Source organism: Vidua chalybeata, chromosome 1 (assembly GCF_026979565.1).
Source record: "Vidua chalybeata isolate OUT-0048 chromosome 1, bVidCha1 merged haplotype, whole genome shotgun sequence".
Classification (NCBI taxonomy): domain Eukaryota; kingdom Metazoa; phylum Chordata; class Aves; order Passeriformes; family Viduidae; genus Vidua; species Vidua chalybeata.
Genome location: NC_071530.1, coordinates 87,755,258 through 87,782,839, shown reverse-complemented (window position 1 = coordinate 87,782,839; position 27,582 = coordinate 87,755,258). Strand labels below are relative to the sequence as shown.

The 27,582-nt window shown below is 38.9% G+C and overlaps 1 protein-coding gene across 3 annotated transcripts in view; it reads left to right on the top strand.

Moving 5' to 3' along the window:
* EPB41L4B (erythrocyte membrane protein band 4.1 like 4B) overlaps positions 1 to 27,582 on the top strand; it is a 164,099-nt gene that overhangs the window by 46,844 nt on the left and 89,673 nt on the right. For all 3 annotated transcript variants that reach the window (XM_053958232.1, XM_053958223.1, XM_053958242.1), the window contains exons 2-10: positions 4,295 to 4,399; positions 15,126 to 15,168; positions 17,331 to 17,409; positions 21,000 to 21,044; positions 21,747 to 21,799; positions 25,830 to 25,950; positions 26,545 to 26,632; positions 27,187 to 27,275; positions 27,511 to 27,580. In XM_053958232.1, coding sequence (XP_053814207.1) covers positions 4,295 to 4,399; positions 15,126 to 15,168; positions 17,331 to 17,409; positions 21,000 to 21,044; positions 21,747 to 21,799; positions 25,830 to 25,950; positions 26,545 to 26,632; positions 27,187 to 27,275; positions 27,511 to 27,580 — 693 coding nt within the window. The remainder of the gene's footprint in view (positions 1 to 4,294; positions 4,400 to 15,125; positions 15,169 to 17,330; positions 17,410 to 20,999; positions 21,045 to 21,746; positions 21,800 to 25,829; positions 25,951 to 26,544; positions 26,633 to 27,186; positions 27,276 to 27,510; positions 27,581 to 27,582) is intronic.

Genomic DNA, 27,582 nt, shown 5'->3' with positions numbered 1-27,582 from the left:
GAGCTACTCTTGTTTTCAGGAGGTGCCAAGGAGAGGAAATGCTGGTGCCATCAGAGCAGGGCAGTATCAGGCCTGTGGAGGTGAGACTTGCTAGCTACAAAGGTGCCTTTAAGAATTTACTAGAAGCTCAGACCTCGAGTGAGTGACCATCAGACCATAGCAGCCCACTCTGCAAAAAATATTGAACACATTGCAGAATACACAATCTTGTGCTTTCTTTCAAGACAGAAACAAAGCCTGCCCTACCTACCCATTGCTGTTGCTACTCACTATTCAGTTTGAGATGCATTGGTTTGATTGGAAAGCTAATTGGCTTTGACTTTTCTCTTGGCGATAGCTTATTTTCCTTAATTTTGGTTGTCATTTTGTCAGCTGGCAGACTATTTCATGTACCTCTCGGCCTGTTTGACAGGTTATTTTCCCAAGCAGTTCTTCAACTATTTCTGAAATCTGTTGTTTGTAGCCCTGTAGTCTCTGAGCTCTCTCTAATATGACTCAAGAATTTCAGCCTCTCCACTTGGGTTTGGGGAAAACATGGACAGAAGCTCTCCAACTTTGCTTGTATGTGCTCTGAGAGTGATCAATGGCATCCTTGCACTGTATCTGCACTAAAATTGGACTTTTCTGGTATGTATGTCTACTTCTCATGCCCGTTGGCAAAAATCTTTCAAAGAGCTCTGGAATAGCTAAAATCAACACTAATCAGCTTGTTGAGGCAGGGCCAGTTGGTGTAAAATATCCCTGGCTGATCCCTTTCCTTCATGTCTACCAGAAGCACATTAAAATCTCTTGTCTATTTCCATGTCAAGTCTGGAAGAGTTTCTAATTAGAGAAGTTAATCTTTGTTTTGTCATGTTCTGGCTGACAAGAATTTCCATAGATTCTGTGAGACTGGGAACTCTCTGGCAGCCAAAAATGTAGCCTACTTGAAATGTGGGCCATGCAACTGTCACTGTTGTTGTGCAAGGTGCTTTATCCCAATTGGAGTCCTTGTAGGATTTGCAATGAGTCCTCATTGAACATAAGAATTCTCTCTGAATGCGATTCATGATCCCAAGGAAGATGAGATGGGGGTTTATTTGCGAATGGCTTTAATGAAACAGTGGACGAAACTCGCACTGTTGTTAGATGGAGCAGGGGCGATTGACATGAGAAACTTTTTTTTTCCTTTCTCTCAGTGATTGCTCATTATTAGGGAGGTTCCTAGTCTACAAGTGTAATTCAGTTTTTGTGTTTCATCAAGTACCTGCCTCATGCTAATTCAGTTTTGCCTTAGGTTGTAGGTGTAGTTTTGTTTGTAAGCTGAACATTTCATGCCCACCCTCCCAGTGCTTGCCTGTGAGGTTTCATGATGCTCACACAAGTTCTCCTTAGTTCCAAGGAACACTCCATCAGAAACTGGCAGTGCTTTGATTGATGTTTCAAAACAAAACAAAAAACCCAAACAAAAACTCACAAACCAAAAAGAAAACCCTACCAAAACAGAAAGCAAAGACAAAAAAAAACCAACAAAAACAAATACCCAACAGAAACAAACAAAAAAACCCAAGTCAACACAATGTTTTGCAACTTTTCTTACATCACTGTTCCCAATTATAGTAACTTCCATACCAACAAAATAGTAATTCTATATAATAGTGTATGCATACTGTTTGTTGCCATGTTCTTCATTTTGTGAGATATAAGTTATGCAGGCCATTTACATCTGATACTTCTGAACCATCTGTCTAGCAAGGTATGACTGCAAAATATTTTTAGTTTATGGTTGGGGGTTTTTACCTCTGTCTTCAGAAAATAAGCACAAGTCAAAGGTCTGTAAACAGAGTATGATTTATTAAATTCCAGATGATTAGATCTACTATGAAAATTTTACTGTACAAATAATTTTCTTGTCTTTATGTGGTACCAGATTTTGAAAGGGGAAACATGTTATTTAGCTACTGTTTTGTCTAGAAGGAGGAGAGAAGAGAGAGACAGTGAAAATCAAAATTTTATTGTAATACAGACATTTTTTGCTTTAGAGACCACTATCATGCATATGTAATGCCTAAGGAAAAAGCTTTCTATTTTGACTATTCCACCCATTTCATTCAATGCACATTAATTTATCAGTCCACAATCTGACCTGCTGGAATATCAGTCAGTGATGAGGCAGAATAAAGAACAGGTAATCCTTTACTGTTAGTAGAGGAAAGGAGTCAGTTGCTTTTATCTCCCCCTGTAGTGCAACATCTCAAAGAAAGTTTTGGGTCAGCAGTTTGCTGGCTGCGGCAGCTTTATCATTTAAGGGGCACAAGTTGCTGGGAAAGCTCATTTAGTGACAAGTTAAATGTTACAATCTCCTGTAAGCTGTGTATGTAATACTGCATTTTATGGTCTAGCTGTGCAGTGCAGAGCTATTCTTCATGTAACACATGTTACATATTAACTACTGCTTGGGTACAGAAGGTGGAGTGTGCTCTCTGTGGTTTCTATTGGGTGTGTGGCAGTGGAAGATAAACATATACTGGTAGTTAATGCCATAAAGCAAGCAACCATGAGCAGAGTAGGGCATCAAGTGCATTTTTCCTACGTTTTGAATTTTTCATGTTCTGCTGTTTCTCTTTTTATCGCTTTTGAGGGTTTTCTCCTCCTTCACTTAAGCAAAATCCGTTTAAATTTTGTTGAGCTTTGGTTTGGCTTCTTTTAACAAGTGCTGGTTTTATTCCATATGAGAAAATATGTTCTGGATACTTTTTGTTCCGTTTATAACAATTACTGTACAAGTAAAGATGATGGCTTCTTAGCAATGTACTGTTTTAAGAAGCCATTGTATTCTCATCTGCCTTTAACAGAATGTTGAACTTTGGTTAATAATGTCTATTATCCACCTCTTGCCCCCCTCAAAATAATAAAACAGTACAGTTTAATGTTGGTATTAAGCTTTAATTCCGCTCTTGAAATTTGATATGATTCAATTTCTGTGCTTCTGGTTTGTTAGTCAAAAAACCCTAAAAAATACAACTTAAATAAAATTTGCTACCTATACCTGAGCTTGCTTGACTTTCTTGGAAAAACAGGTATAGCTCGTCATCTTGTCTGTTGCTGAAGAAAACTGATTTTAGACAGCCTAGAACCCTGAACAGGAGTTCTGCATGTTATGATTGATGGTGCCGTTGTACAGAAGATCAAATTAAAGGAACTGAATGCTTAACTGTGAATTTTGCTACATTTTGGGGTAAAGTGGGAATGCGTAATATGTTAGTTTTTAAAAATAAAAATTGGGAGAAAAAAATCCTTAAAGTTGTAAGAAGGACAGCAGTCACAAAAGTGGATCCTGTTCAGTACTTCCCTGTATAAAGTACAGCTGTAGCTTTAGTCTCTTACTCAGATTTATGATCCTCTCATGTATTTTTGGGCAAGGGGTGTTTTTGCTCAGGAACTTGAAAACTTTCTTCCCCAAGTAACTCAACAGGATTTGCATGAAAAATTGGTTTGTTATTTCCTTTTCCTTCTGCCCATCTGTAATCTTCAAATTTTAGTTTTCTAGTGTTGAAGATTGAGTGTCTAAATTCTTGCCTTAACCTCAGAACAAGTACCCAGGCCAATGCAGCCTACCTTTAAGATCTGCTAAGTTTTCTACCCTTACCTGTAGGCCATAGTTGGGGTTTTCTTTGTTAACTTTTATTTCCATGTCTGCATGTTTCAGATGGCATGCCAAGTAAGATTTACAGCTTTTTTGGCCCTTGTTTGTTTCTTCATTTAAAGGCTGTAAATATGATGGCAGTTGGCAGCATAAATGAAATCTTATCAAATCCCATTAATTTTCTTCACAGTGTGCTTTGAGTATTCAGGCTGTCCAGAATGTATTTTGCAGCTTCAGTGGTGGTGTGGCACTGCATGACTGCAGTTGCTGTTGATAGCCAGCAGATTTCAGGCAGTGTGTTAAGTAAGCTTTTCCTGAAGAATCTGACTTCGTGGGATACAAAATGATGGCTCTGTGACTTAGGACACTTGTAGGGCATAAGCCTTTCTTTTCTCTTGTACATTTTTAATTATGATGAACTTTGAAAGCTTTCTTTGAGAGTGAAATCTGATGCTGTTGGACTAGCTTCAGACAAGAACAGCATGTCACTCATTTTCCTGAGGAAAATACAAATAAATGTTCCTGCAATTCTTCAGAATAAACAGAATTGCTCTTTTGATATTATTTTCCTTTGTGTATCTCTTCTCACATGTTTGAACTTGAAAAGAAACACACCAAACAACCCCACACTGACCAGTTTAAAAAAAAGCGTTTTATTTTCTGTTACAGAAAAATGCAAAGGGACAGGAGTTGTTTGACCAGATTGTGTATCATTTGGACCTTGTAGAAACGGATTACTTTGGCCTGCAATTTATGGATGCTTCCCAAATTACAGTGAGTATAACTTAAGTTGGTTTTTATATTTTGCAGTAGTTTGTGTTACCTATTACAACTGTATTGCTGGTGCAGTCCCATGGAGAGATGTCAACACTGGGGGCTGAAACAAGTGATGCCACGTTTGGTTCTTACACATAAAGCTGCATCCTCTGAATGAGTCCCGTGTCATCTTCTATGATATGCATGTGACTTGATTGCCCACAAGTTAAAACAACAATGAATTTTGGTAAAGAAAAGTGTGCTTTTTATGGTTAGTAGACTCATGGTATTCAAAATGTTTTGCAAGCAAGTATTTCTTGTAAATTTTTTGTCTCTGCTGTCCTGTGCACACATTGTGTTGCTTTGTAGATTTAGGTTCATTTGCAAGAGCAAAACGTTTTAGCTGTAAGTTCTCCTTCTCTTCCTTATATAAGGACCTCCAGTATCTACAGGTGAAATAAATCTAAAAAAAATTTACATATTTAAATAGATATATTAATAGGATAGGGTTAAAAGACTACAGCATAGTGGTTACACGGTATTGACATATCTTTAATCTTTTTCTTTGTCTGTTCACTCTGTGTGAACAGGAAGTTTGACAAAAACCTGCACTGTGGATAGAAAATGTGCGTATTTGGAAAATAAGTGTTTCTTTTAGTGCTCTCTGGTCAGTTTGTAAATGTTTTTTCCATGAAGCAACACAAGATCTCTGGGATAATATAATAAAATAATGGGGAAATGTAGCTGCAATATTGACATCCTGGGAAGGGTAGGTTCTAAGTTTATAATCCCAGAATTCTCAGCTTTATTTTCTAACGAGCTTGGGTCAAAGGATGGATCAGGGTTTAAGCAGCTGCATTATCATCTGTGTTTTACCAGTCACTGCAAACAACAAACATGAAACCTATCCAGGTACTGTACTGACTTGATACTGGAAGAAGAGAATCTCTGGGTTTGGGGAGAAGCAGTATGAATCTATTTAAGCATTATCCTGCTGTCTAAATGAATTTAGGTTAGTATCACTGAAAACGGATGTTTTGAATGAAGTGTATCCATAATGGGTTTGGGATTTTTAGGTGATTTAGTATGTGTGCTCCTGATAAAATTTCTAAATACATAAATTGTGTGTACTTTTATGATGGATCTGATTATAAGGACACAGCTAATAGAGCAGAGCCTGCTTATAATGGGAAAACCACATTATATTGTCACTGATTGTCAAATCATCCAACTGGGATTTTGATAGCTAGGAATAGTTACCTAGCAAGGAGTTCCATAATGTTTTGAAAGAAGGGAAGCAGAGAGTGAAATATCCTTTCTCAGCAAGAATGAGGACAGATCAACCAAAAGCTGGGCTGAGGAGGCTGGGAAGACTCATTTTCTTGTATGTTTGCAAAACTGAAGGGCTCTTTTGACTGGTAAGAAAGATGCAGATGTGAGTAGCTATGTCTTCTGTATGTAGCTCTCTCGCTGATGTTGAGGGCAAAATGTGCCTGTACATGCAAGTGTTTTAGCTTTGTTTGTGTGGTATTTCTGTGTACTATTAAGAAGGGAAGTACACGATGCATCTACAGTTGCAAGAGGGATGAGGACTGTGAACAGCTGCTAGGGGGGTCTGAAAAAAGCCAACTCTAGTTGCAGGGCTTTGGTGGTAGGGTTGTAGTTTCCTGAATTAAGAGGAGTGTTGAGGGCAAAGTTCTTTACCTTCCCTGAAGTACAAGGCCAAAAACTCGGCTCTTGTGGTTTTTGGTCTGGCTTAAGCTGGGCAGAGAGTAGAGCTTAGAGAACTTCAAGGCACAAGCACCCTGTGCCTTTTATCTTGCCCAGCACCCCGTGCCAAAAGGTTCCATGCTTTAACAGCCTTCCTTCGTCTGTTTTGAACCTGTGACCTGCTCTTTTTGTTTGCACAGCAGTTAATGCATAGCCTCCATGGGCTTCTGCTTAGTGCCAGCCAGACACACAATGGCAAGTGGGGGCCTGGGAGATTAAAATTGTGTAAACCCCTTTGAGGCTCTAAGCCTTTGTCTTTAGTATGTATTGTTAAGGGCTAAACATCTTTAAGCCACCATTGCAAGTAAGAGAGCACAAAATAATCTTTGAATAGTGGAGATTGCTTCTGTGGGCTCCAAGGCCAGCAGCTTTTGAGTACACTGTGTTTCCTGCAGTCCTGTAACTTTGCCAAAGAGTTGAGACAAGCAGTGTTGATAGCTGTGATTTAGAAAACAAAATTGTGATTAGAGTTTATCTGCTTTTAAAGAGAAAAAACTTTAATTGTTTGAACAGCTTATTTTTAATACAACCCCCCCCATAAAGCTGTAAAAAGCACGATGTCAGCAGTAATGCAGAAAATACTGTAATGCCTATTCAGTGAACTCTGCATTACTTTGTATCTTGTGCTCTTTGAAGATATCCATCAGAAGGATGCAGAAGGATAGAAGGATGTAGATAATCATCTAATAGTTTATTCTAAAACAAATCTTAGTATACTGGTGTGTTTTTGAGTTACTTGCTAATAACTCTAGAAGTAGAAATGTTCTGATACAAGAAAACATTTTCTTATTCTAGCTGTTACAGAACTTCAATGGAGATGTAGTGCTTGGGGTGATTGAAGGGTGTCACTCTGGTGTAGGAGGTCTCTGCAGTGGTTCAGAGAAAATTCAAAGCTTATTGGGTTTTTAGTTACTTTTACTACAGTCTGTGTTTTCTAGCGGAGCAGGAGGCCTTGAAAACTTTAGGTGAGTTTGGGAATAGCAGTAATAAAATCTTGGGAGACTGTACTATGGAAGCTCAGTTGCCATGAGGAAGTATTTCATTGATCTTTGTAGGAACTGGTTGCATGCAACATATTCAGTGGTTGGTTTGGGGTTTTGACACTTATTTTTGGCCATAGGTAGCTGATGTTTATTCATTTTCTATCTAGGAATGTCCTTACTTTCTCTTATTCTAAATCATCTTAATAAAAAAAAGGCTTTCTGTGGTTAACAACTCCTTGTGAACTCTATATTTTATAGGGTCTCTCGAGATTTAGATATTTCCAGTTTTCTGTCCTGTGATGCCAAAACATGGATACCCTCCTAGCCCCTCCTGTGTTTTACAAGAATTTATAACTGAAGAATTATCCATGTTTATTAGCTTGGAATTTGCTGACTTCCATCATAATTTTGTTTCTGTCCACAAGAGCAATTGCTGAGTAATTGAAAGGGAAGGATTTTTAAGATAAATCTTTGAATTCTCTATTTTTTTTTCTAGTTTGTGCAAATGAGTTGCTGTCATCCCTGGGAATGGATGGAAACAAAAAATTAAAATGCCCCTTTTCTCACATGTGTCTCTTTCAGTGATCCTCTATGTCATTTAAGTCCTTTATGTCTGATCTCTAATGTCACAAAGACCCCTTAGCCTAAAGAAGGTCCGTATGGAACAGCCTTTCCCAGCTGTGCTCTGCAGCCACTTGAACCCTTTTGAGGATGTGTGGTTGCACCCAGTGTATCTGGCACGTTGGGAAGCACTGGATTTACTCCGTGTGTACAGCAAGACTGATGTGTGAGGACGCCCTGTGCCTCTTCCAGGTGCTGCCCATGGCTGTGGTGGGGACCAGGGTTCCCTGGGAAGATGAGTGCCAGGACCAACCTGCAGTGAATTGTCCTGGTAAACCATGTTTGCATCTGAACTTCTCAGTATTGACCAATTTCTAAATTGGGTTTTGATGCAAGAGTTGAGAAGACAATGGAAGGAGGACATGGAGGAGATTGTGTAGAAGTGAAATAGGCTTTTATGAAAGCAATTGCTCCAAGTGAAAAAAAAACAAGAGGGGAAAAAACATGGCCAGAACTGTGTTGCCCAGAGTGGGCCTGACCAGCAGCAGTGTGTCAGGATGCACTGAGATCCTCACCTCTGTGAAAGGCAGCCTTCTGGCCAGGTTTTTCTGAGAGAGTCAGGACCATGTATGACTCACGACAAAGGATTTCAACAGTGCTGGGGGGCAGGTAGGAAGTAAGCTGGACAACAAATAATGTAAGTACCTTTGTTTCCTCTACACATCAAGAACTAGATTCCTGGATGTTTCAGCAGGTATTGGGTCAGGGACTTGTAGGGCCTTGGTTCATTATGACTGCCTCTGCTATATCTATCTGAATTTTCTTTTAAGGCCTCATTGATCAGTTTTTTTCAGCTGCTGCTTTTGATATTACTGCCATGACTTCTTAAGATGTGAGGGGTGGGGCAAAATGAGCAGTTCAAAAGAGTCAATTAGCCTCATAGTGTGATATCTGGGAGCCTTTGTACGCCTTAATACTTTAACAAGTGTTCATGAAGCAGAAGAAAATAGGGACAAGCCTTATTTTCAATATACTGGATGTAGGAAAGAAGGGAGACTGGTAAATATTTTGAAAATGCTAAGTGTTTCCTTTTCTGCTACTGTTAGAAACATACTATTTTCCCCATGAATAGCTGTGACATTCCTCTGTGACTCAGTTTCCCCTCCCTGAATCTCTCTCATTCCTCTGGATGATGAGCACTTTGGGACTGTGGTTGTTGCAGGACGTGTGGATTGTAGCCAAGAGCAAAAAATACCAGTCACAGATGGAGGGTCCCAAAAGCTGTAGAACATGCTGTAGCACTCTGTGCTTCAGTTTCTAATAGTGGCAGTGATAGGAATGCCAGTTCAGTAACAGGACAAAGGCAGTATGGCCGACTCCACAGCGATGCAGAACATCTGATGAATGTGGAACATTTCCAGCTGTGGCTGTCCAAGTCTGTATTGTGAACACTTGGTGGAAGACTCTAAAACACTAACAAATTCCAATCTTTAGTCTTCCAGTAGCAGCTGCTGTTTTGGAAGGACATTTTTCTGACGCAGACTTGAGAAGCAGGTGTACAGGGCAGGTGGTTGTTGTGCTGTCTGTCAGTGATGCTTCTGCACCTCTCGTCTGAGTGTAAAGAATTCTCTCTGGGGCAGCAAACAGTCTGTGCTGGTTTATTTTGTCTTTGTGTGTGTTTGGAGCATAAGCTGAAGTGATTTCTCAGTTTTCTTCCACTGATTTAGTCAGGTTGGTTGCCTACTTGTTAAAAATCCCTTCAGTTTATTTTTGAATGTTTGGGCATAAGCATCAAAATAAAAATAAATTGCTAGAATTGATCTGGAGTGGTATCTGATTTCATTGTCTGTAAAGTAAATATAATGAGAAATATACTAGACCAGGAAAATTTTTAATATAAATTTATATAATTCAGTGTTTTACTTCTGTCAAGTCTGCAAAGCAAAATATTATTTAGTTATCACATGGATATGAATATATATATCCATATTCATAATATATATTAATGGATATTAATTAGGAAAGGCTAATTATCTTGAAGGATGTTCTTACATCTCTCTGTTATTCTTGGTTAGTTTATCTGGTCTGCAGTTAAACCACATCACTTATCAGGATGCTTCTGAGATGGCTCTGTGCTGACTCAGGCCAGGCTTCCACAATATGTGGAGGTCTCAGGGCTGGTAGAGATCCATTAAGGCCCACCCGTGCCCTCAGAGCTCTGGAGTTAGCATCTGTGGCCTTGTACTTCCCTTGATCACAATCTGGAGCTTTATCACAGCTCCATGTGCCTCTCTGCTGCTGGACAGCTTTGCTTGCACCCTGCATTGCCTGCACTGTCTCACTGTGTCTGACTTGTTGCCCTTCACGGGGCAGGAGGGAGCTCGGCACGGGAGCTGCAGAACGGTGTCAGTTGAAGGCGCTGCTGGAGGGCAACTGCCCTGCCTTGTTCGGGCCAGGGACAATTAGAAAACTGGTAACACTTTGCACCTGGATCAGGCTGCTCCTCCAGCGGTGTTGATGTGGTTCTGTACCACTGTGCCGGGGCCCTGTTCAACAAGATGCCCACAGCAGTGTCCAAAGAGGGTCTAAATCAAAACTGCCTACCTGAGACTGAAACCCCTGTAAGATCCTGCCTCTACTTCGTGAAAAGTTGGTCTCATCTGAGCCCAAATGGAAACTGTTCACCTCATAAATCCCAGCTTGGTTTTATAATGTGAATGCCATTTGAGTAGAATTCCCTTTTTCTTTTTTTTTATTTCAAGTTGGGTCAGTGAGATTGTAGAGCAGCATCCTGAAAAATGCCTGCAGGTCTTGTCTGTTGAAAGGGGTGTCTCTATCCAAGCTCCTCATAGCAGCTTCAGTTGTATCTGGTTTCTAGGGGCTGTGTTCAGTCATGTTTGATACCCTCAAGGACTGTGGCTCCACAGTCACTCTGGGCACCTGTGCTTTGTCTGAACAGCCTCATGGTTGACAGTCTTTCTGTCTAGCTGGGATTTCTCCTGAGCCTGGTGCCACTCCTCCTTCTGCCATGGAATACCTCTGAGAAGTGTCAATCATCTTCTCTACAGCCTTTCTGTAGGTAGTTGAAGTCACCAGTCAGGTGAGCCTTCATTTTCAAGAGAAGCATAACTTTCTAGGAGGGATTAGAGAAACATGAGAATAACACAGCATTTTATTTTTTATGTTTTAAATTGTGAACTCTTGGGAGATTATCCTGTTTCTAAGTATATGTTTGTGTACTCCCTGAGTTTCTACATGACCCCAGTTCTCATTTGGTTTTCTGTTACTATTGTAATAATGTTGAAAGGGGACGTGCAAAAGAAAAGAGGGCTTTTGCTCCTTTGCTCCCTTTTAAATCTGTAAAAGTAGAGAAATCCCCAAACTGTGGTTTGGTGGGTAGAATTTTTATTGACTTGATTTTTTTGGTGTTTCCTTCCTCCATGTAATACATACATTTTTAACTTCTCTGCTTTAGAAGGTTGTGTGAGTAATGGCAGGCAGCTTGGTAGGATTCAGGTGCCTTGGAAACCAGAAAGCAAAAAGACAGTTGAAGGGATAATTGACTTTTGGTTTTAAAGGTGCCAGCTTTTGTTTAGCACACCTTCTTTTCTGAACTTGATCACTGAGCATGATTCTCTCTCTTGTACCTCCAGGAATGACTTGAGAAAGCTTTCAACTGATATTTTTCAGAGGACAAATAAAAATATCCGTAAAAATGGGCTTCCTCTTACTGATAGTTAAATATATAAATAAGCATAAGGGAGAACAGTCTATTCAAGATGTTCTTCATGCATTTTAAACTAGCAAAGAAAGCAAACCAAAAAGGGTCAAATGCAATTTTTTTTCCTTTTCAGGTCACCTTTGAGGGCTGTATAAATCAAGACAAGGAATTTTCATTCTTTTAGGAAGCAAGTAGAGAGGTGGTGGAATTTGCAAAGCTCAGGTGTGTGATGGGATTGTGTCAGCCTGTGGAAATCCTCCTTTCAGTCGTCATTTGGCACTCATGTGGTCCTTATAAGCTGACTGCTTTAGCAGCTGTAGTTTATCTGCTGTATCTTGACACAAATATATCCTTCCCATGCTGTAAATCTATTTTGAGAAAATATTGGCTGCAGCCATTAGGAAATGCTGAGCTACATATTTTTTCCTCTTCAATAAAGTGAGTGATCAACAGGAGACTATGCTGAGATAAATACATGCTTCCAGTATTTTAAGAAATTATTTTTTAATGGTGCTTCTTTCATGTGGAATTGATTGATGTTTGTTTTCAACACGTGAATCCCAGTCAATGGCTACTGTGTTATGTCAGTTAATACCATAGGAAGCATAATTCATTTGATAGAGCAAAGAAATTTTGCTGAGATTAAAGAGGACTAAATGGAAGTTAATCTAGCATTTGACCTTCCAGTTTACCTGACAAAATTAAAGGAGGGACCACAGTGGTCTCTGTAGGTGATGATGGGAGGTGCTGAGCTCTCCTCCCTGCTATCCAGCAAAAGGATGCATTGGGAATGGTTCAAAACTGGATCATGGGAGGTTCAGAGTGGACACTGGGAAGCATTTCTTTACCAAGAGGGTTGTCAAACACTGGAACAGACTTCCTAGAGTAACTGATGTCCCAAGCCTGTCAGTCTTGAGATGTTTGGACAATGCCCTTAACATGAAGTGGTCAGACAGTGGGACTAGATGCTTATTGTAGGTTCCTTCCAGCTGAACTACTTGTTCTGTTCTAGCATAATCATGCTGGTAATTCTGATTACCTGATTACCAGTTTGATTAGGTTTGGGGTTTTCTTCCCTTAAGAGAAGAAAAGCAGCTTAGACACTGTCTTCCTATTAAAACACAGTCCTAAAGCAATTTATCCCTTTCCTCCTCCTTGTTCTGCACTGATATTTCCAAGTCCGAACAGGATACAGGGATTATGGTGGGGTATGGTTGAAATGAGTCTGGTCAGTCTTGGTCCTACACTGTGAGATCCATAGTTCAGTTTCTTTGGTGAGTCCAGATCCTGAAATTATGTATGGCCATTTAGCCAGAGCACAAGATAGGCAAAGATACAGTCTTAGATGCTGAGAGAAGAGCAAGGCTCCTCTGGTTTTATTCAGCTTCCTAGTGAGACTTCAGAATTCATGCTTTCACTTCCCTCTAATTGAGTCAGTAAGCAGTATGTAGCCAAGCCCAAACCTATTTTAGGCTTTAGCTAGAATGCTTTGATTTTTTTTTTTTCAGCTCAGGGACATTTGGAAGGCTGGTGCGGTACACAGTGTGAAGAAGCCCTCTGACATTATCTGAGGCAAAGAAGTGTTAAAATTCAGCCTGATTTTCACAGAAATTGCACAAAATATCTGATTCTGAAATTGGAGTTGCTTCATAAATCTTCATGAAAACTTCTAGCCCTGGGAGCTCTGGGCCAATAATATTGTCAGTCCATGCCCTACTTCCGTCTTCGTATTTATGATCCGTGTGGTGGCACATCACACACTTGATGTGTAGTGCAGGATGGGGGTAAAACAGCAGCTCACTGTTGCTTCTGAAGAGAGGTGACTTTAATGCTTGCTTTGCTTTATCTCCTGGAGCAGTCTGCCTCTGGCTGCTTAGGTACAGGGAGTGATGACAGCTTCCTATCTAAGCTATAGTCTGAGTTAATGGTCTGCACAAGCAGTTCCTGGAGTCTCCTTAGGTATTTTTTTAGCCATTATTTGAAGTATTTGCACTTGCAAATAATCAGTTTGAAACTTACTCTCATTTGAGCTTTAATGTACCTTAAAGACCACATGCCAAGAAAAGGGACTATCAACTGTTTTTTCATTGGGATTTATTATAGTTCAGATTGTGCAGTGCTTGTTCCAGAACATGGTACTAACAGGAGTTTTTGGCATGTATTATAGATGTTTTTTACATGAAGCTAAACTTTTCTTTTAATACATTAATTATATTTGTCTTTGAGAGGCTTTTCTTTAGCCAAGATAAATATTGAATGGAAAGACATTTTCATAGCTAGGTATTTGAAGAATAAAAGATTTATCTGCCCTGGAGCTGTGAAAGTGACAGACTTAGATAATTTCAGTTAAAAAAAAAAAGGCAAAGTTTCAATGTTGATTTTTTTTCCTTATAAAAATTTTGAGATTTCACAAAGCTGTGATTTTTCATAAGCGAGCAAAATAGAGACAAAGTAAATTACTTGCAACTCTAAGGAATGTATTTATATGAACTGCTGTAATGTTTTATTTCCATTCTGGTAGAGATTTCTAGCAGATTGGGGATTATAAGAATTAATTTCTTGGCAGTCTTATTTAAGGGAATCTTGCAAATCTCCTGCAAATAAAATCACCTTCAGAATCATTGTTCCATTTCTCTTTCTCCCTCTTGTGAGATTTATTTACCTTAAGGGTTGTAAGCTGTCAGACTTTTGATCTGTACACATCTATACCTGTGATAAATTTTTGCCTTGGTTTAGAACACAGTTAGTAAAGAAATACCAGTCTTACTAGACAACAAATCATTTTGCACATTTTTGCAGCCATAGTAGCACTGTGGTGGTGTAACAATAAGTAGTCATTGAGAGATTATCCTTTTTCTGAAAACATTAATGCTTTAATAGGAAAGAAGGAAGAGAGTTTTTTCCTAAGATTTTTTTCATAGTACCTAGTTTATAATTTTAATATATATAAAAAGATATAAAAACAATTATTTCAGAGAAATCCAGAACTCTCTTACCGCTTTGTATGACAAAAGCATTTACATGGAGTTGCTTCAAACAAGACTACAGCCTTCTGTAGGACATTGTGCAGAGACTGTCAAAGATTTAAGCTAAATCTATACCAGATTGTGTTTATTGCTGCCTTTCTGTAGATGCAACTTACACTGAGAAGAGAGTGCGTAAACTTTGCTGGGAATCATATGTTTTTGTCATCATTGTTGCACTATTCCAGATCTCCTGCCTTAGTTTAAAAAGGAAGGGGTGGGGTATACATCAGTGTTTCCCAGATGCTCTTAATGGGGTTAAGTCTCCATCCTTACCTTGAAAAAACTTGGCTATGGAGCAGTGGAAGGCAGGATAGTACAGGTTCTGGAGGATCTCCATCAAACAGAGGTTTAAAGGAGGCTGAAACTCAGGGGTTTGGGGCAAAAGGGTGCCTTCCTTACACACCACTTTTTTGTGGCCTTGCATTTTGAAGTTTCTTCTCTGGAAGAGTGGCTTTGCCTGGCAGTACTGATGAATTTAAAAATCAAGCTTTCCCATGTGGAAGAAGGGAAGTTATTAAATGTGTCAATAAACACTTTCACCAATATGCAGAAGTTTAGAAAATAAATACTGCAATATTTCCTTGTAAGAGATTTTTATCTGTTAAATTTTATTGTAATCACTTTATGGAGTCAACAAAATCTTGAAGTGGAACTGCTTCTAAGTGTGGATTTTCTTTTTTTAGCACTGGTTGGACCATTCAAAATTCATTAAGAAGCAAATAAAAAGTAAGTACTATGTCTCTGCCTGTTTATTTTGTTACTTCCTAAAGAATTTGAATTTAGTGTATTAGAACATGATAGAGTATGTTTAAATTTGACCTTTAATGGAATAAATATTCCATAGAAAATAGTTTTAATTTAATGAGTAATTGGCTGCATATGTTACAAATAAAGGCAAGAGCACTTATTAAGCAGTAGCCCAGCCTTCAGAAGCCCTTGTTAAACCTGTGCTGTTTGTCTGAGGCAGAGTAGGTTGCCAGGTAATTTCAATGGGATCTGTGAAATTAGGTTGCCTGGACACAGATCGCGGTTCCTGTCACTGCTTCTGATCCAGAACAGATATCCTGCAATTTCTTTCAGAGAATGAATGGAAAATACTTCATTGTGTAATTATTAATTTTTAATTTTTTCCCCCCAGATTATTATTTTAGAAGCTAAACTAGCAGAAATACCTGCTGTCTTGTCAAATGTAGTTTTGAAATAGCTGCTGTTTCATCAAAGGTAGTTTTGGATGGCAGGGTTGGTGGACTGTGTTTTCTGTGAAAATTGTTTAAGGCAGGGAAGTGGCTCCTGGATTTTTGATAATCTGGTTGCAGGCTTGGGTACAGTACAGCATTGGCATTAACATGTGTTGTTACAATACTGCAGTTGGCAACAGTCATCGACCATGAAGAGATGGCTTCAGTGAGATTAAATTGTGGTTTTCAAGAAAATTGTTGACCAACTTGTAGGACCTCACAGAGATAGGTCTTGATTGCTTCAGTGGTGCTTTGCCTTTCTTTTTGATGAGTACCCAAGTGTGTAGATGATTTTTGTAAACAGTGGAGTTCTTCAAAGGCCTTTAGGATAGTTTGCTGTCACCCCATGGTGTGTGGGTGTCAGCTTGCTAGAATCCATGCTGAAGATAGCTGCTATGGGTAAGGTTTATGCTGTTTGGTTTTCTCTCCCCTTTTCATCACACCACAGGCTGCTTTACCTTAGGTGACTAGCTGATTTGCAGCTGCACTTTCTCTAATATTTTTGTCCTGGAAGATCAGTGATTCTGTAACACCTTCAGCCAGATGTTTTTGTCTGTTTTTAATGTGTGAAGGGCCTGTTTTAAAAAGAATTTGGCCAGTCCTGGCTCTGAGGAATGCTGAAGAGGGAAGCAATTTGTTGGGTGTTGTAAAGGTCTGTCTCAAAACAGGTTACTTCCCTTTACTTTGAATTCAGCAGATGCTTTGTGGAGAGTTCCTCTTTCATGATGGGTGTTGCTCACTGCTGTCTTTTCCAAGTCATTCTCTGACCTATGCAGATCTCACCAGTGGTGCTGAGCTGTGAGCTCAGGGTGCTATAACCTGACTTACAGGGGCTGTAATGGAGGCAGAATCAAAGCTCTAATTATTTGACTTTTAGCTGCATATCATTTAGTAGAAGGATTATTAATAGGCACATTTGCTTGTTGATGTGGTGTTACAGAAGACCGTAGAAAAGTGAGGAAAAGTAATTTTTCCAGCAGTTAATACATCAGCAGGCAGTTGGTTGGACCATGAGGGACATTGGTCACAGTTTCATGGTAGCTGGATAACTTCCTGTTATCTGCATTACATGGGAAGTCACGTAGCATTCACCTTCTGACATTAGAGAACACAATTCTTGCAACTCCATGGAATTTTCTGTGTTTGTGGATGCCTTTCAGAGTCTTCTCCAGCACTTTTTAGTCTATTTATCTTACCTTTTCAAATTAATGCATTTCAATCGAAAGCTGATCTATTGGGTAGGGGTTTTTTTTGGAGTAGTGTTTGTGCCTGGTAAGAAGGAGCATCACCCTCTCCTTCCCTCTTCCTTCCATTTCCCCCTGCGCCCAGCAACAGGGAGTGTTACCTGGAAATTGCTGTCATTCACAGTGTGCTGTGAGGCACCCCTCTTTGGACAAAAAATGTGTTTGCCAAATGGACTATTGCCTTGATAAATTTGAATTAATGAGTATCAAAAAGTATGGTAATTATCTATACTTTTTGTTTATTGCATGCATTTTTAAATTAAAAAAACCATTAAATATTTTCTTTGAGGAATTTGAAAAATTTTGGGTCTCTTGGGTTGTGGGGTGGTGTGGGGACTGTTCTGCCTTAGGAGGACTGCAATGAATATAAACCTTTTTTCCCCATTTAAAATCTCTTGGTGTGCAGTTGGACCTCCGTACACGTTGCATTTTCGAATTAAGTACTACTCGTCAGAACCGAACAACCTTCACGAAGAGTTTACAAGGTAGGAACTGCACGTGGCTGATGGGGGATTTAAGACATCTAAGGCACGTAAGAGTACTGCAAGCAGGTGATTCGAGCTTTCTTATTAAGAGTGCTCATTTTGTCTGCCTTCTTAGGTGTTTTCCTACTGTCAGAGAAACATCATGGTTTTTATTTGCTGCCAGAAAGCATTTATGGGCCTCTCCAAGTGTGTTGGTGTGTAGGAGATGCTGTGTTCTGGTGCTTGGAAGCTGGCAAAGAAAGGCAGTGTTGGGTGAGGAAAGCTGCAGCTGGGAGACACCTGCTCTTGATACCTGCCATTCTCTGAGAGAGGTTTCCATTATGTCCAGCTAAAATGCCAGTGCCCTGCTTTGTTCCTCCTGGCCTGAGACTTGGGGGTGATTTAATAATGGTTCCAAGGGTAGAGAAGTGTGGGAATAGCCAGCTTGATCTCTGGTTTGAGAGCTGATTGAATCGCTTCTGCTTCCCCATGGTTCTCTGTGAAGCAAAAGCCTGCATTGTGTAAACTCACTCTACAAATATCTGGAAGTCTTTTGTTTTAAGCTGCTGGGCTATTTTTTGTGGATCTGTAGCTTGCTGGATCCGTAGCACCTTGGTTCAGAGGATATTCTGAAAGCTGGGAAAGGAGCAGCTGTAGGAAAGGGTTTACTTATCTTTTGTATCTGCTTACTTTGTGTCTTCTCTGTAAAGTAGTCATCTATCTTAATGTTATTTTATCTTTTCTTTTGTTCTGCTTCTCACCGTAGGGCTCTTTCTGTGTCTTCTAATTTGCTTGGCAATGATCAGTGTACTCCTAATCAGCCTAAGGTGTTTAAAGATGGTTGATTGTTGTAGTTCAGGTGCATGTGATGTTTACATTAAACTTATGCCTGCAGGCAAATGATTACTGTCTCTCTCGCTGTCTGCTGTGCCGACCATGGGGTTTTTTCACTGCCTGAGACAAGATTAAAGGGCTAATTGTCACCACCTCATGATACAGACATAGGGTCTTCAATATCCATTATCAATTTAGTCCAGCAGTCATAATTCAATAAAAGGGCATATTCCTATAGAATGTATAATTAACTTATAGAAATCCCTGCCACTTTTGTAGCTGAGTGTAAGATCTTAAGAGAATCCAAAAATCTGGATGATTTATGGACATCATCCATAAATCATGGATGCATTTATGGACATCATCATAAATCATCCATGCATTTTCTCATAAGAGAAAATGCAGTTAAATTAGTAGGAATAATATGTGTTTTCTGGAAATTGATCTAAGTCTTCATACATCAGGATGCATGTCTGACAAGTATTACATTTCCCCTGTGGTCAAATTATGGCATTACTGTCTACCACAAGATTTCTTGCTTAGTGCTCTGAAGCATATGATCCTAGTCACAGTGAGATTGGGTTTCTGAGCTATGTGATCATTGCTGTGATCAAGTACGACATTTTGTCTGAAAGTATTAACCTCTGATGCCTTGTGATCTAATTACTGCTGAAAGGTGACATTTCAGAAGACTATTTTAATTAGAAAAACACTTTAGTCAGCTAAATATTCAGTGTTGTGAACAATTTCCTTTAATTATAAGCTTGACAGAAGACCACTGTGAAACTGTGTAAGAAAAATTGGGGTGCCTTTTTTCTTCTTTTTTCTTCTTTCTTCTTCTTTCTTCTTTTTTTCTTCTTTTTTTCTTCTTTTTTTCTTCTTTTTTTCTTCTTTTTTTCTTCTTTTTTCTTCTTTTTTCTTCTTTTTTCTTCTTTTTTCTTCTTTTTTCTTCTTTTTTCTTCTTTTTTCTTCTTTTTTCTTCTTTTTTCTTCTTTTTTTGTTGGGGAAAGTAATTTTGAATTTAAGAATTTTATACTTCTTAAATTTTTAATTCTTTTAATTTATCAAGGCTTTTTTAAGAGTCTTTATGCTAGTTGGATCACATTTTCCATGTAGCATGTTGAGTGAAAAAGTGAAGATTAATAACTGTATACTCAAAATCATTCCAAGTAGAAGAAAAATCACCATTAACAGTAACTGTGAACTGGTAGAGGTTGTTCAAAATTCCTTCTAGAGATCTTCTTTCTAGTAGACTTCAATTTCTAGTGAAGCTACAAACATCATATTCTCATAATTAACACAGTATTGGGAAGCATCAAAACCTTTCACCTGCTCTGTCATTTTTTCAGTTTAAAAACACAGTTTAAATACAGTGCATTTTGGAAGACGTCTTCTGTCACTTGTGTGAGATTAGTTAGTTTAGTTAGAAGAGCAACAGAGAAACGTGTTTGTACTTTGTGTTCTGGAGAATTTTCTAAGGTATCTTGCTGATTTGGAGTAGCAACGATTGAGATGCCAGTGTTTGTCAGCCTGCACACAGAAAAGGAACAAGGGTAAGCCATACCCATCAGAACAGGGCTGCAGCACTGCACAAGCCCCCTGAAACTCAGAAGTGCACTTCCCAGAGTCTTCTTGCAAATTTAGAAGAGTTCATGGGGTTGTGAATCATCTGGGCTATCAATAAGAACATATAAGGATGTATACTTGTCTACCCTTAATCTACACATGCAAATAGTCAGATTTGATTGGCAGTCAGGTATTGGCCAAGTATGTGAATCAGAGATGTACCAAAGAGCTAAAATGGATAAATCTGATTTTGCTCTAGTGTTATCATGAGAAATCTTAATCTTCCTTTTAATTTCTGTTTTCCCTGTCTAATTCCAATTATTTTTCCTTTGCCACATTCACTGCACATCCTCTGTGATGGAAAAAAAACACTTTCTTTCCAGCATCCTTTATAAAGACAGGAGAGGTCTGTGTTTGCGTTTACTGGGCTCTCAGGAGTGCTTCATGCTTTCTTCTCTTGAGTCACTCATCTTTGCAAGCCTCACCCCATAGTGTCCAGAGCAGTGCAGAGCCTCCCTCTGCCTTCCTGTCCTCAACACACCCCTTGCATGACACAGGGCACTTGTACATGCCTCAGAGCCCAGCTCTGAGTGGTGTCAGTGAAGCGTGCCTAGAACTAAAGATTAGCAAAGCAACAGCTTAAAGTACTACAGCAGTTTGAAGGCTGTAAATTCCTACTTGGCATATTAAATAAATGTGTGAGCTCTATGGAGCTTTTATTCAGAACGTCTCTGCTATTAAGTGACATTTTGGTATGAACCTTTCCTTTTGCCCAGTTTGGACTTTTTCCATGGTCTGTATTTGTGTTTGAGAAGGCAGCTCTGAAGCCTACATGCCTTTATCTGTGTTTTGTTTCTAGATACTGTAGTTCAATTCCTGCCTGAATTAGGTAAGAACCAAGTTTAGGAGAACACTGGAGCGTTAGTAACATTTAGGTTGCTGTGCACATCCTAAACAGCAAGACTTTGGACAATGTCCTGAACACAACCAGTGGACAAAAAATGTTCTTCTCTTTGATTCTAGTGAAAGATGTGGGAGCTTTGAAGCTTGCAGGATGTATCTGTGTGATCCCAAAGGCCTTTTTTTTTTTGTAAAGAGCAAGTTATTAAATTGCTGTTACTACTCAATGAATTGGGATATTCTTCCAGCCAGCTGAACTAGCAGGATGCCACTGTAATTAATTTTGACTTTCTGAATTTTTTATTTGTCAGGTACCTGTTTGTATTACAGCTCCGGCAAGACATTCTTTCAGGGAAGTAAGTACCTTTTTACACTTGCAGCTGTAATTTAAAGAATTTTTAATAGTTAATCTCCTAGTGCATTTTGGGTTTTTTTAGAATACAGACATATACGACTTCATGTGTATCATGTCTATATTACTGACAAATAGAATGGGTAGAGATTTTGATGGATTGATCAGGTGATGGAAATGTTTAAAGAGAGTGAAAACAATCCTGGGTTTTATGACTTGAAAATGTAACACGGGCATGCCACATTTTTTCAGTGTGGTGGGTGAAATAGAGGATGAGAAAGTTGAGGTACAACACTTTTTGTTCAGGTCAATTCTGAAAAAATACTTTGTGTTTTTATAAAGTCTTACCCTGACCAATTGACACCTGCACTATTTTTTTTTAATTACAGAAACAAAAAACTTCAAACCCGTATATTCTAAAATAGAGTGTTAAAGTAAAAATGGTTCCTTAGTTGATTTAGTGTTTTCTCTGCTAGTTCTTGTTTCATGGTGAATGGTGTCATGTTTAATGCTAATCAGAATGTACCAATTTAGGAAATAATCATATACAAGTAACAATTAATTGTTGATGTTTCATAGCATTAGTAGTTTGTGGAAGTTAATGTTTCCAGTTTTCGTGTAAGGCTTCTTTTTAGCTTTACTGCAAGAGGAATTCACTGACAAGAGACGTGATTTTTATAGTTTCGTTTTTTGTTTTGTTTTTAAGACTGAAATGCCCATATGAAACTGCAGTTGAACTAGCAGCTCTATGTCTTCAAGGTATGCAATCCTTTGGAAGTGGTTTGTCCTAATTCATTAAAAAACTCACCTACTAGTTTCTTTTCTTTTGTTACTAATGCATTCTTACTGATCATATATAAATGCCATTCTTTTACCCAAGGAGAAGAATTATAGGGAGATCACTTTCTTGACTTGTGTCTATTCATAGCTTCTGAACTACATTAGCCAATATCAGCACACCTGATATGAGGAGGGACACGCTAAAGCATGGCTAGACAGAAGCTTCATGGAAACCCAGGGCTGATCAGGGGGAGAAGGACCCAAAATAGCTCCCTACTGAGGGAGAAGCTGTGGTGTGTGCACAAGTGTTACCACTTGAGGTTGAAGAGCCAGCTGGCCCTTCACACAGTTTGTGGGAGGTGGGTGCCTGTGAATTTGGGCTTCCTGCTGCCTGAACAGTGCCTGCGAGAGGAAGCCTCCACCGTGGATGACTCAGGAGATGGTTACAGGGCAGGAGGGAGGGAGTGGCAGGTACTAGAGAGGAGAGAATTACATGGGAGGGTAAGAACTAAGATCACTTCTGTGGCAGGAGCACGGATTTCACAATGTAAAAGCAATTCCAGTGCACTGGATTTCATTACGTTATTGTAGGCTAACATGGGGTTTTTGTTGCTGCATTTTAATACAAATATTTGTTCCATTTCAAGCAATTTGTTTTGCAGATGGGGAGGAAATTTTTGTAATGAAGCTCAAATCTAGTTCATTTTTTTCTAAAAGAAAGTTCAGTGAGCTGGAGCATTCTAAGCAAATCAGCAGCAACTTTAATTGAAATGGAAAAATTCTCTTCCTGTTTCACTGGTGGTTGGGCCAAAGCACACAGAGAGCTTAGGCAGAGTTGCTTAGTTTAATACAGCAATGGAAGTAACTAAGTGATTCTAGATGGACTTGACAGGCAAAACTGGGAATTCAGTTCCAAGCAGCAACAGGTGTAAATCTTAAGGCATTGTTTTACTGCACCAGTTGGCACAACTGTGATTGTCACGTGTGCAAAGAACTGCTGCAGGCAGACTCCGTTTGTCTTTTTGAGGTGGAAGAAATGCAGAACCCGAATTTGATTTGTTGCTTACGTTTCCACAGATAAAAACTCTGATAGCCTCACATCTGGTCCAAGCAAGGAGGACCGAGCAAAGAATAATAGGTTGATGCCTCAACATTTTGGGTAGCAGCTGACACCTGTGATTACTGTGTCAATGCAATACAGTAGCTGCCCATCATGTTTATGATGTCTCCAGCTATCTACCAAAACTAATACTCTGTGATGCTGTCTGTGGGAACATGCATTTATACTTTTTTTATGTCTTTTTTTTTTTGTTTCAGTTTTTCATTATTTTGACATCATTGCAATAAGCTTGTCCAAAATTATTTCATTATTGCAACTAATTCATTCTCTTTGCTGACATACATAATAATAAGCATTTTTGGTGTAAAGATTGCTACATTTTATTGATATTGGAAACATAATTAAGCAGAAAAGTATAAAGAAATTTCAATTACTCCCTCCTCAGTGGGTTACATTTTCTTTGTAAAATGCAGTCTTGCTCCTTAGTCTGCCTTTCCTAAGAGTGAGGAAAAAGCAATGAATTGCTATTTAGGCATCAGTAGTCTGAGCCCTCTGAAAGAAGAGTATTTTCACAGATAAGCTTTAAATTTCATACATGTCTTTTTATCAAGGGAGTTTTCTGTTAAAGTAATTCTTGGTTTCCAACAGCAATTTCCAAAGTTGATTTTCTTTTTTTTTTTTTGTGAATCATCTTTCAAACATAAAGTGTTGATTTGTTGCCAGTCCCATGAAGGAAATTCTGTAGCGAGTAACATTGATTTGTAGTATGGGGTAACATATGAAGCAGATAGGTAATATTATGCTTCATTTAGGGATTATCTGTGGAAATGTTGTCTTCAAACTTGAGTTCTCAATGTTACAGTTAGTTTTTAACTGCATCATTAGTATTGTATGGTCTTAGTCTTTAACCAGATATACTTTTGAAGCTGCTAATTTTACTGAAAAGGAAAACATTTTGTCACATATCCAGTTTTCTGTTCTAATCATAAGACATCTTCATGGAATACTGCAAACTTTTTTCCCTCTATATAACAGAATAAGCTATATATTTAAAAATAAATATATTTTTGGAGTTTTCAAAAACTTTGTAGGAAACATCCTTTTGAAAATGTCCCTTAGGTTATTTTTTTAAAGAACACTGATAATGTATATACATGTGTTGTATAACACCTGCCCCACCTTCCACCCTCCCCCAGAAAAAGGGCTGAAAAGGGGCATGCGAAAGGATGTCATGAAGACAAAAATGAAGAGAGATGGGTGTTGTGCTGTGCCCTTACTTCTCAAAATATTAGTGCTGCTGAGCCTCTCTGTGTGTTTCTGTCCTACAAACTCATGATTCTTCTCATCCCTACACATCTTCTTTACAGCACAGTCAGCCTTCGTTCCCTGCCTTCTCTCTCAGTTAAGTAGTAGAGAAATCTCCCATGTTTTTCCTGGATGGTTGGCAACACATCAAACTTCAGATCCATACCTTTTTCTATCCCCTTGAATTCCTCCTTGCTAATGTGTTTGCTGTGGCTCCCTCTTGTATACTGGAGATGGGACTGCCAGTAATTCTTACTATCTGGTTAAATAGGCTTCCAGCTTTGCTGAAACAGCCACAGAGCTGAGATATCTGTATGTCCTTTTCTTTAACAGAGATAAGAATACTGTAACTAACTATGGAAGATTACTGTTGAGAGTAAAATGTGTGTGTGAGACAGTAATTAAAAATGCAGACCAATGAACTCAATCTCTTTAATATCCTCAGGACTGCTAAATGTTTCAGCAAAGCTCAAGTTCTCAAAACCACCTAGTAGGTGTTATCAGCCAACAGACTGGATTTTGAATGTAACTTCCTATCTACTGATGGATCCTGTTAAGTATTTTTGAAGTCTGGCTGTGACTGAAATTTTTGCAGCTGTTAAGTGTAAAAGTGCCCTGAAGGAATAAAACTGTTTTCTTCAAGGGATTTAGTTTCCCTCAATGCTTTTTCATTTTTATTTTTATTTTGGTAGTAGTAGTAAGAGTAGTAAACAGTTAAGAAATGCTGACTGACAAAGGCCTGGTTGAGAATCACATCATATGTCGGGTGACACATGGTATTGCTGAAGAGTGTGTTTTCCACTGATGCTTGCCACACAGTCCTGAGGCAGTGACGCTGCAGCCTCTTAGTACAGCTGAGAGGCTCCAGGAGCAAAGCTGTCACAGACACAAGGCAGTTAATGGTGTCAGGCACTGAAATGCTCAGCACTTGCATCTCCTGCTGAGCTCAGTGGAGTTGGAAAGTGTTCTGCTCCTAGAAAAGAAAACACCAGAGCCTAAGCATATAAGTAGAAAGTGACACCTTAATTACGTTAATGTTTCAGAAATTTTCCTTAAAAATTATTAATCTGAATATTACACCACCACTGTGATTTAAAAAGCCACACAGCTTTATCACTGGTTTAATGAGATTAGGTATTCCCTTCATGTTTTTACATGAACAGAAACATAACTCCTAAATTTGTCGTAAACCAGGAAAAATAACAAAGCATGCAATAGAATGGGAAGTGTTAGGGAGTGAAAAGTATGCAACGAGAGGAAGTTTCAAAGTAACCACTTCTAAAACAGAAGATGCATTGATGATTGTTTTTAATAGAAACTTTATTTCCTGTAAGTGCTTTAAAATCCAGAGAATCAGCTTTAGTTGAACTGGTTCAGTCATAACATTCCTGAAGGTCAGAATTCTGTACCACAACCTTACTCTGCTCCTGCAAATGCATTTATCTGACTTCTGCTGTAAAGTCTGGTTTGAATTTACTGGGGCCAGGAGTGGGGGCTGGGATGTTAACTTAAAGCATTGACACAAGTGCATTCTGCAACAGCTTAGAAGCTTGCAAACTATCCTTGTCTTTGTAGGGATAATGGAATGAAATATTTCTGGTCATCCCAAGATCTTTATATTTTTAATTTCTCGATTGATTTCAGCTGAGTTGGGAGAGTGTGAGCACCCTGAGCACACACCAGAGCTCGTGTCTGAATTCAGGTTTGCACCAAACCAGACTGAAGCAATGGAATTTGACATTTTTCAGAAATGGAAAGAGTGCAGGTAGAGTACCTGTGTGGGAGTGGGGTCTCTAGCAACAGGTTTTTTTCTCTTCTAAAGTCAAATCCTTTCAACAGGCATGAAATGGGGATTATGTTTGTCAGTGGAGAAGTATTGTAAAAAGGCTTTGAGCCTTCTCCTTCCCTAGAAATGGCAGGCAGTAATTTAGGGAAGGTTGGTGGGGCAAGTTTTAATTTTTTAATGGTTTTTCTTTAGATTATTTTGTAATAATTTAAGGAGACAGTATTTTTCCTGTTTATGTTGGAAATAAATCTCTTTCTCTCCCTTTCTCCCCTTCTCTCATTCAAACATAAATTTTATGTTCAGGGTGGTAGCAAACTCATTTTCCTGTCTTTTATTAATAAATATGTTTCATTTTAGTGATGCTTCGTTACCTGAACTTTCATCCTTATTGGTAGTTTTAGACCTTTTTGCATTTTCAGTCCTCTGTTTTATTTTCATTTGGAGGGAAGAGGGTAAAAACATAAGCTACGCTTGAAATACCATTTAGTGTGAAAAGGGTTAGGGGGATGAATCTGAAAGCATTTAAAGAGGACAAGAATTTTTTACCATAAAGTATGAATTTTGTGTTCATAGGGGAAAGAGCCCAGCGCAGGCTGAATTGTGCTACTTGAACAAGGCTAAATGGCTAGAAATGTATGGTGTAGATATGCATGTAGTTAAGGTAAGATCCATGTGATGTTTTATTTTATCAGTGTCAGGTCCCTGCCCTGGTGTGGGTCAGTCCCTGAGGAGTGTCCTTGTTATGGTCTGGGTTGTCCCATGGGCCATGGTCCCTCAGAAGTCATTGCCACCTGCAGTACTCCTCCCAAGGGTGCTTCTCTGTGCTCCCACAGCACCCCTTTCCACATGCCTTTTCCTGTGTCCCTCAGTTTCTTCCTATTGTGTCTCCTTCCCCTGGCAGGAACTGCCTGCTCTTAAACAGGTGAGGTGAGGTATGGGCTGCCCTGGATACAGTGTTGGTGTGGATCTCTATGGATCTCAGAGCCTCTTTGAGCAGCACATGGCCTCCTCCCACAAAGGGCAACTTGCAGCCTCCTGTTGCCAAAATATGCCACTTTGCACTCAAATACAGATGCATATTCTTCTGCTCTGTGATGTTAAAAAAATACGGCAACTTTATTGTTTAGTTTAAGACCTATGGATTTTACAATATTACTGTATTAAGGTTTACACTGCTCATGGCAGATTGATTATTTATTCTGTACTTGCTTGCAGGGAAGAGATGGTTGTGAATATGCTCTTGGACTGACACCAACAGGCATATTGATCTTTGAAGGAGCCAACAAAATAGGCCTATTCTTTTGGTAATCTGCTTTTGTGTTATATTCCTTTTAGTTAAAATGCTGAAATCTTTCTCCTTTGCATAATGGGATCTTGACTTGTAATTTATACTTGAATCTACAAAGTTTAAAATCTGAAGGTTAAATCTGAAGGTGGATTAGCCTGGTTAGAAGTATCACTCTCATATGTGAAATAGCTGTAGAAATAAAATTATTTTAATATTATTTTAATTTTCTTCTTTTTGATTCTCGTCTTTAGGCCTAAAATCACAAAAATGGACTTTAAAAAGAGCAAACTAACGCTCGTGGTTGTAGAAGATGATGAACAGGT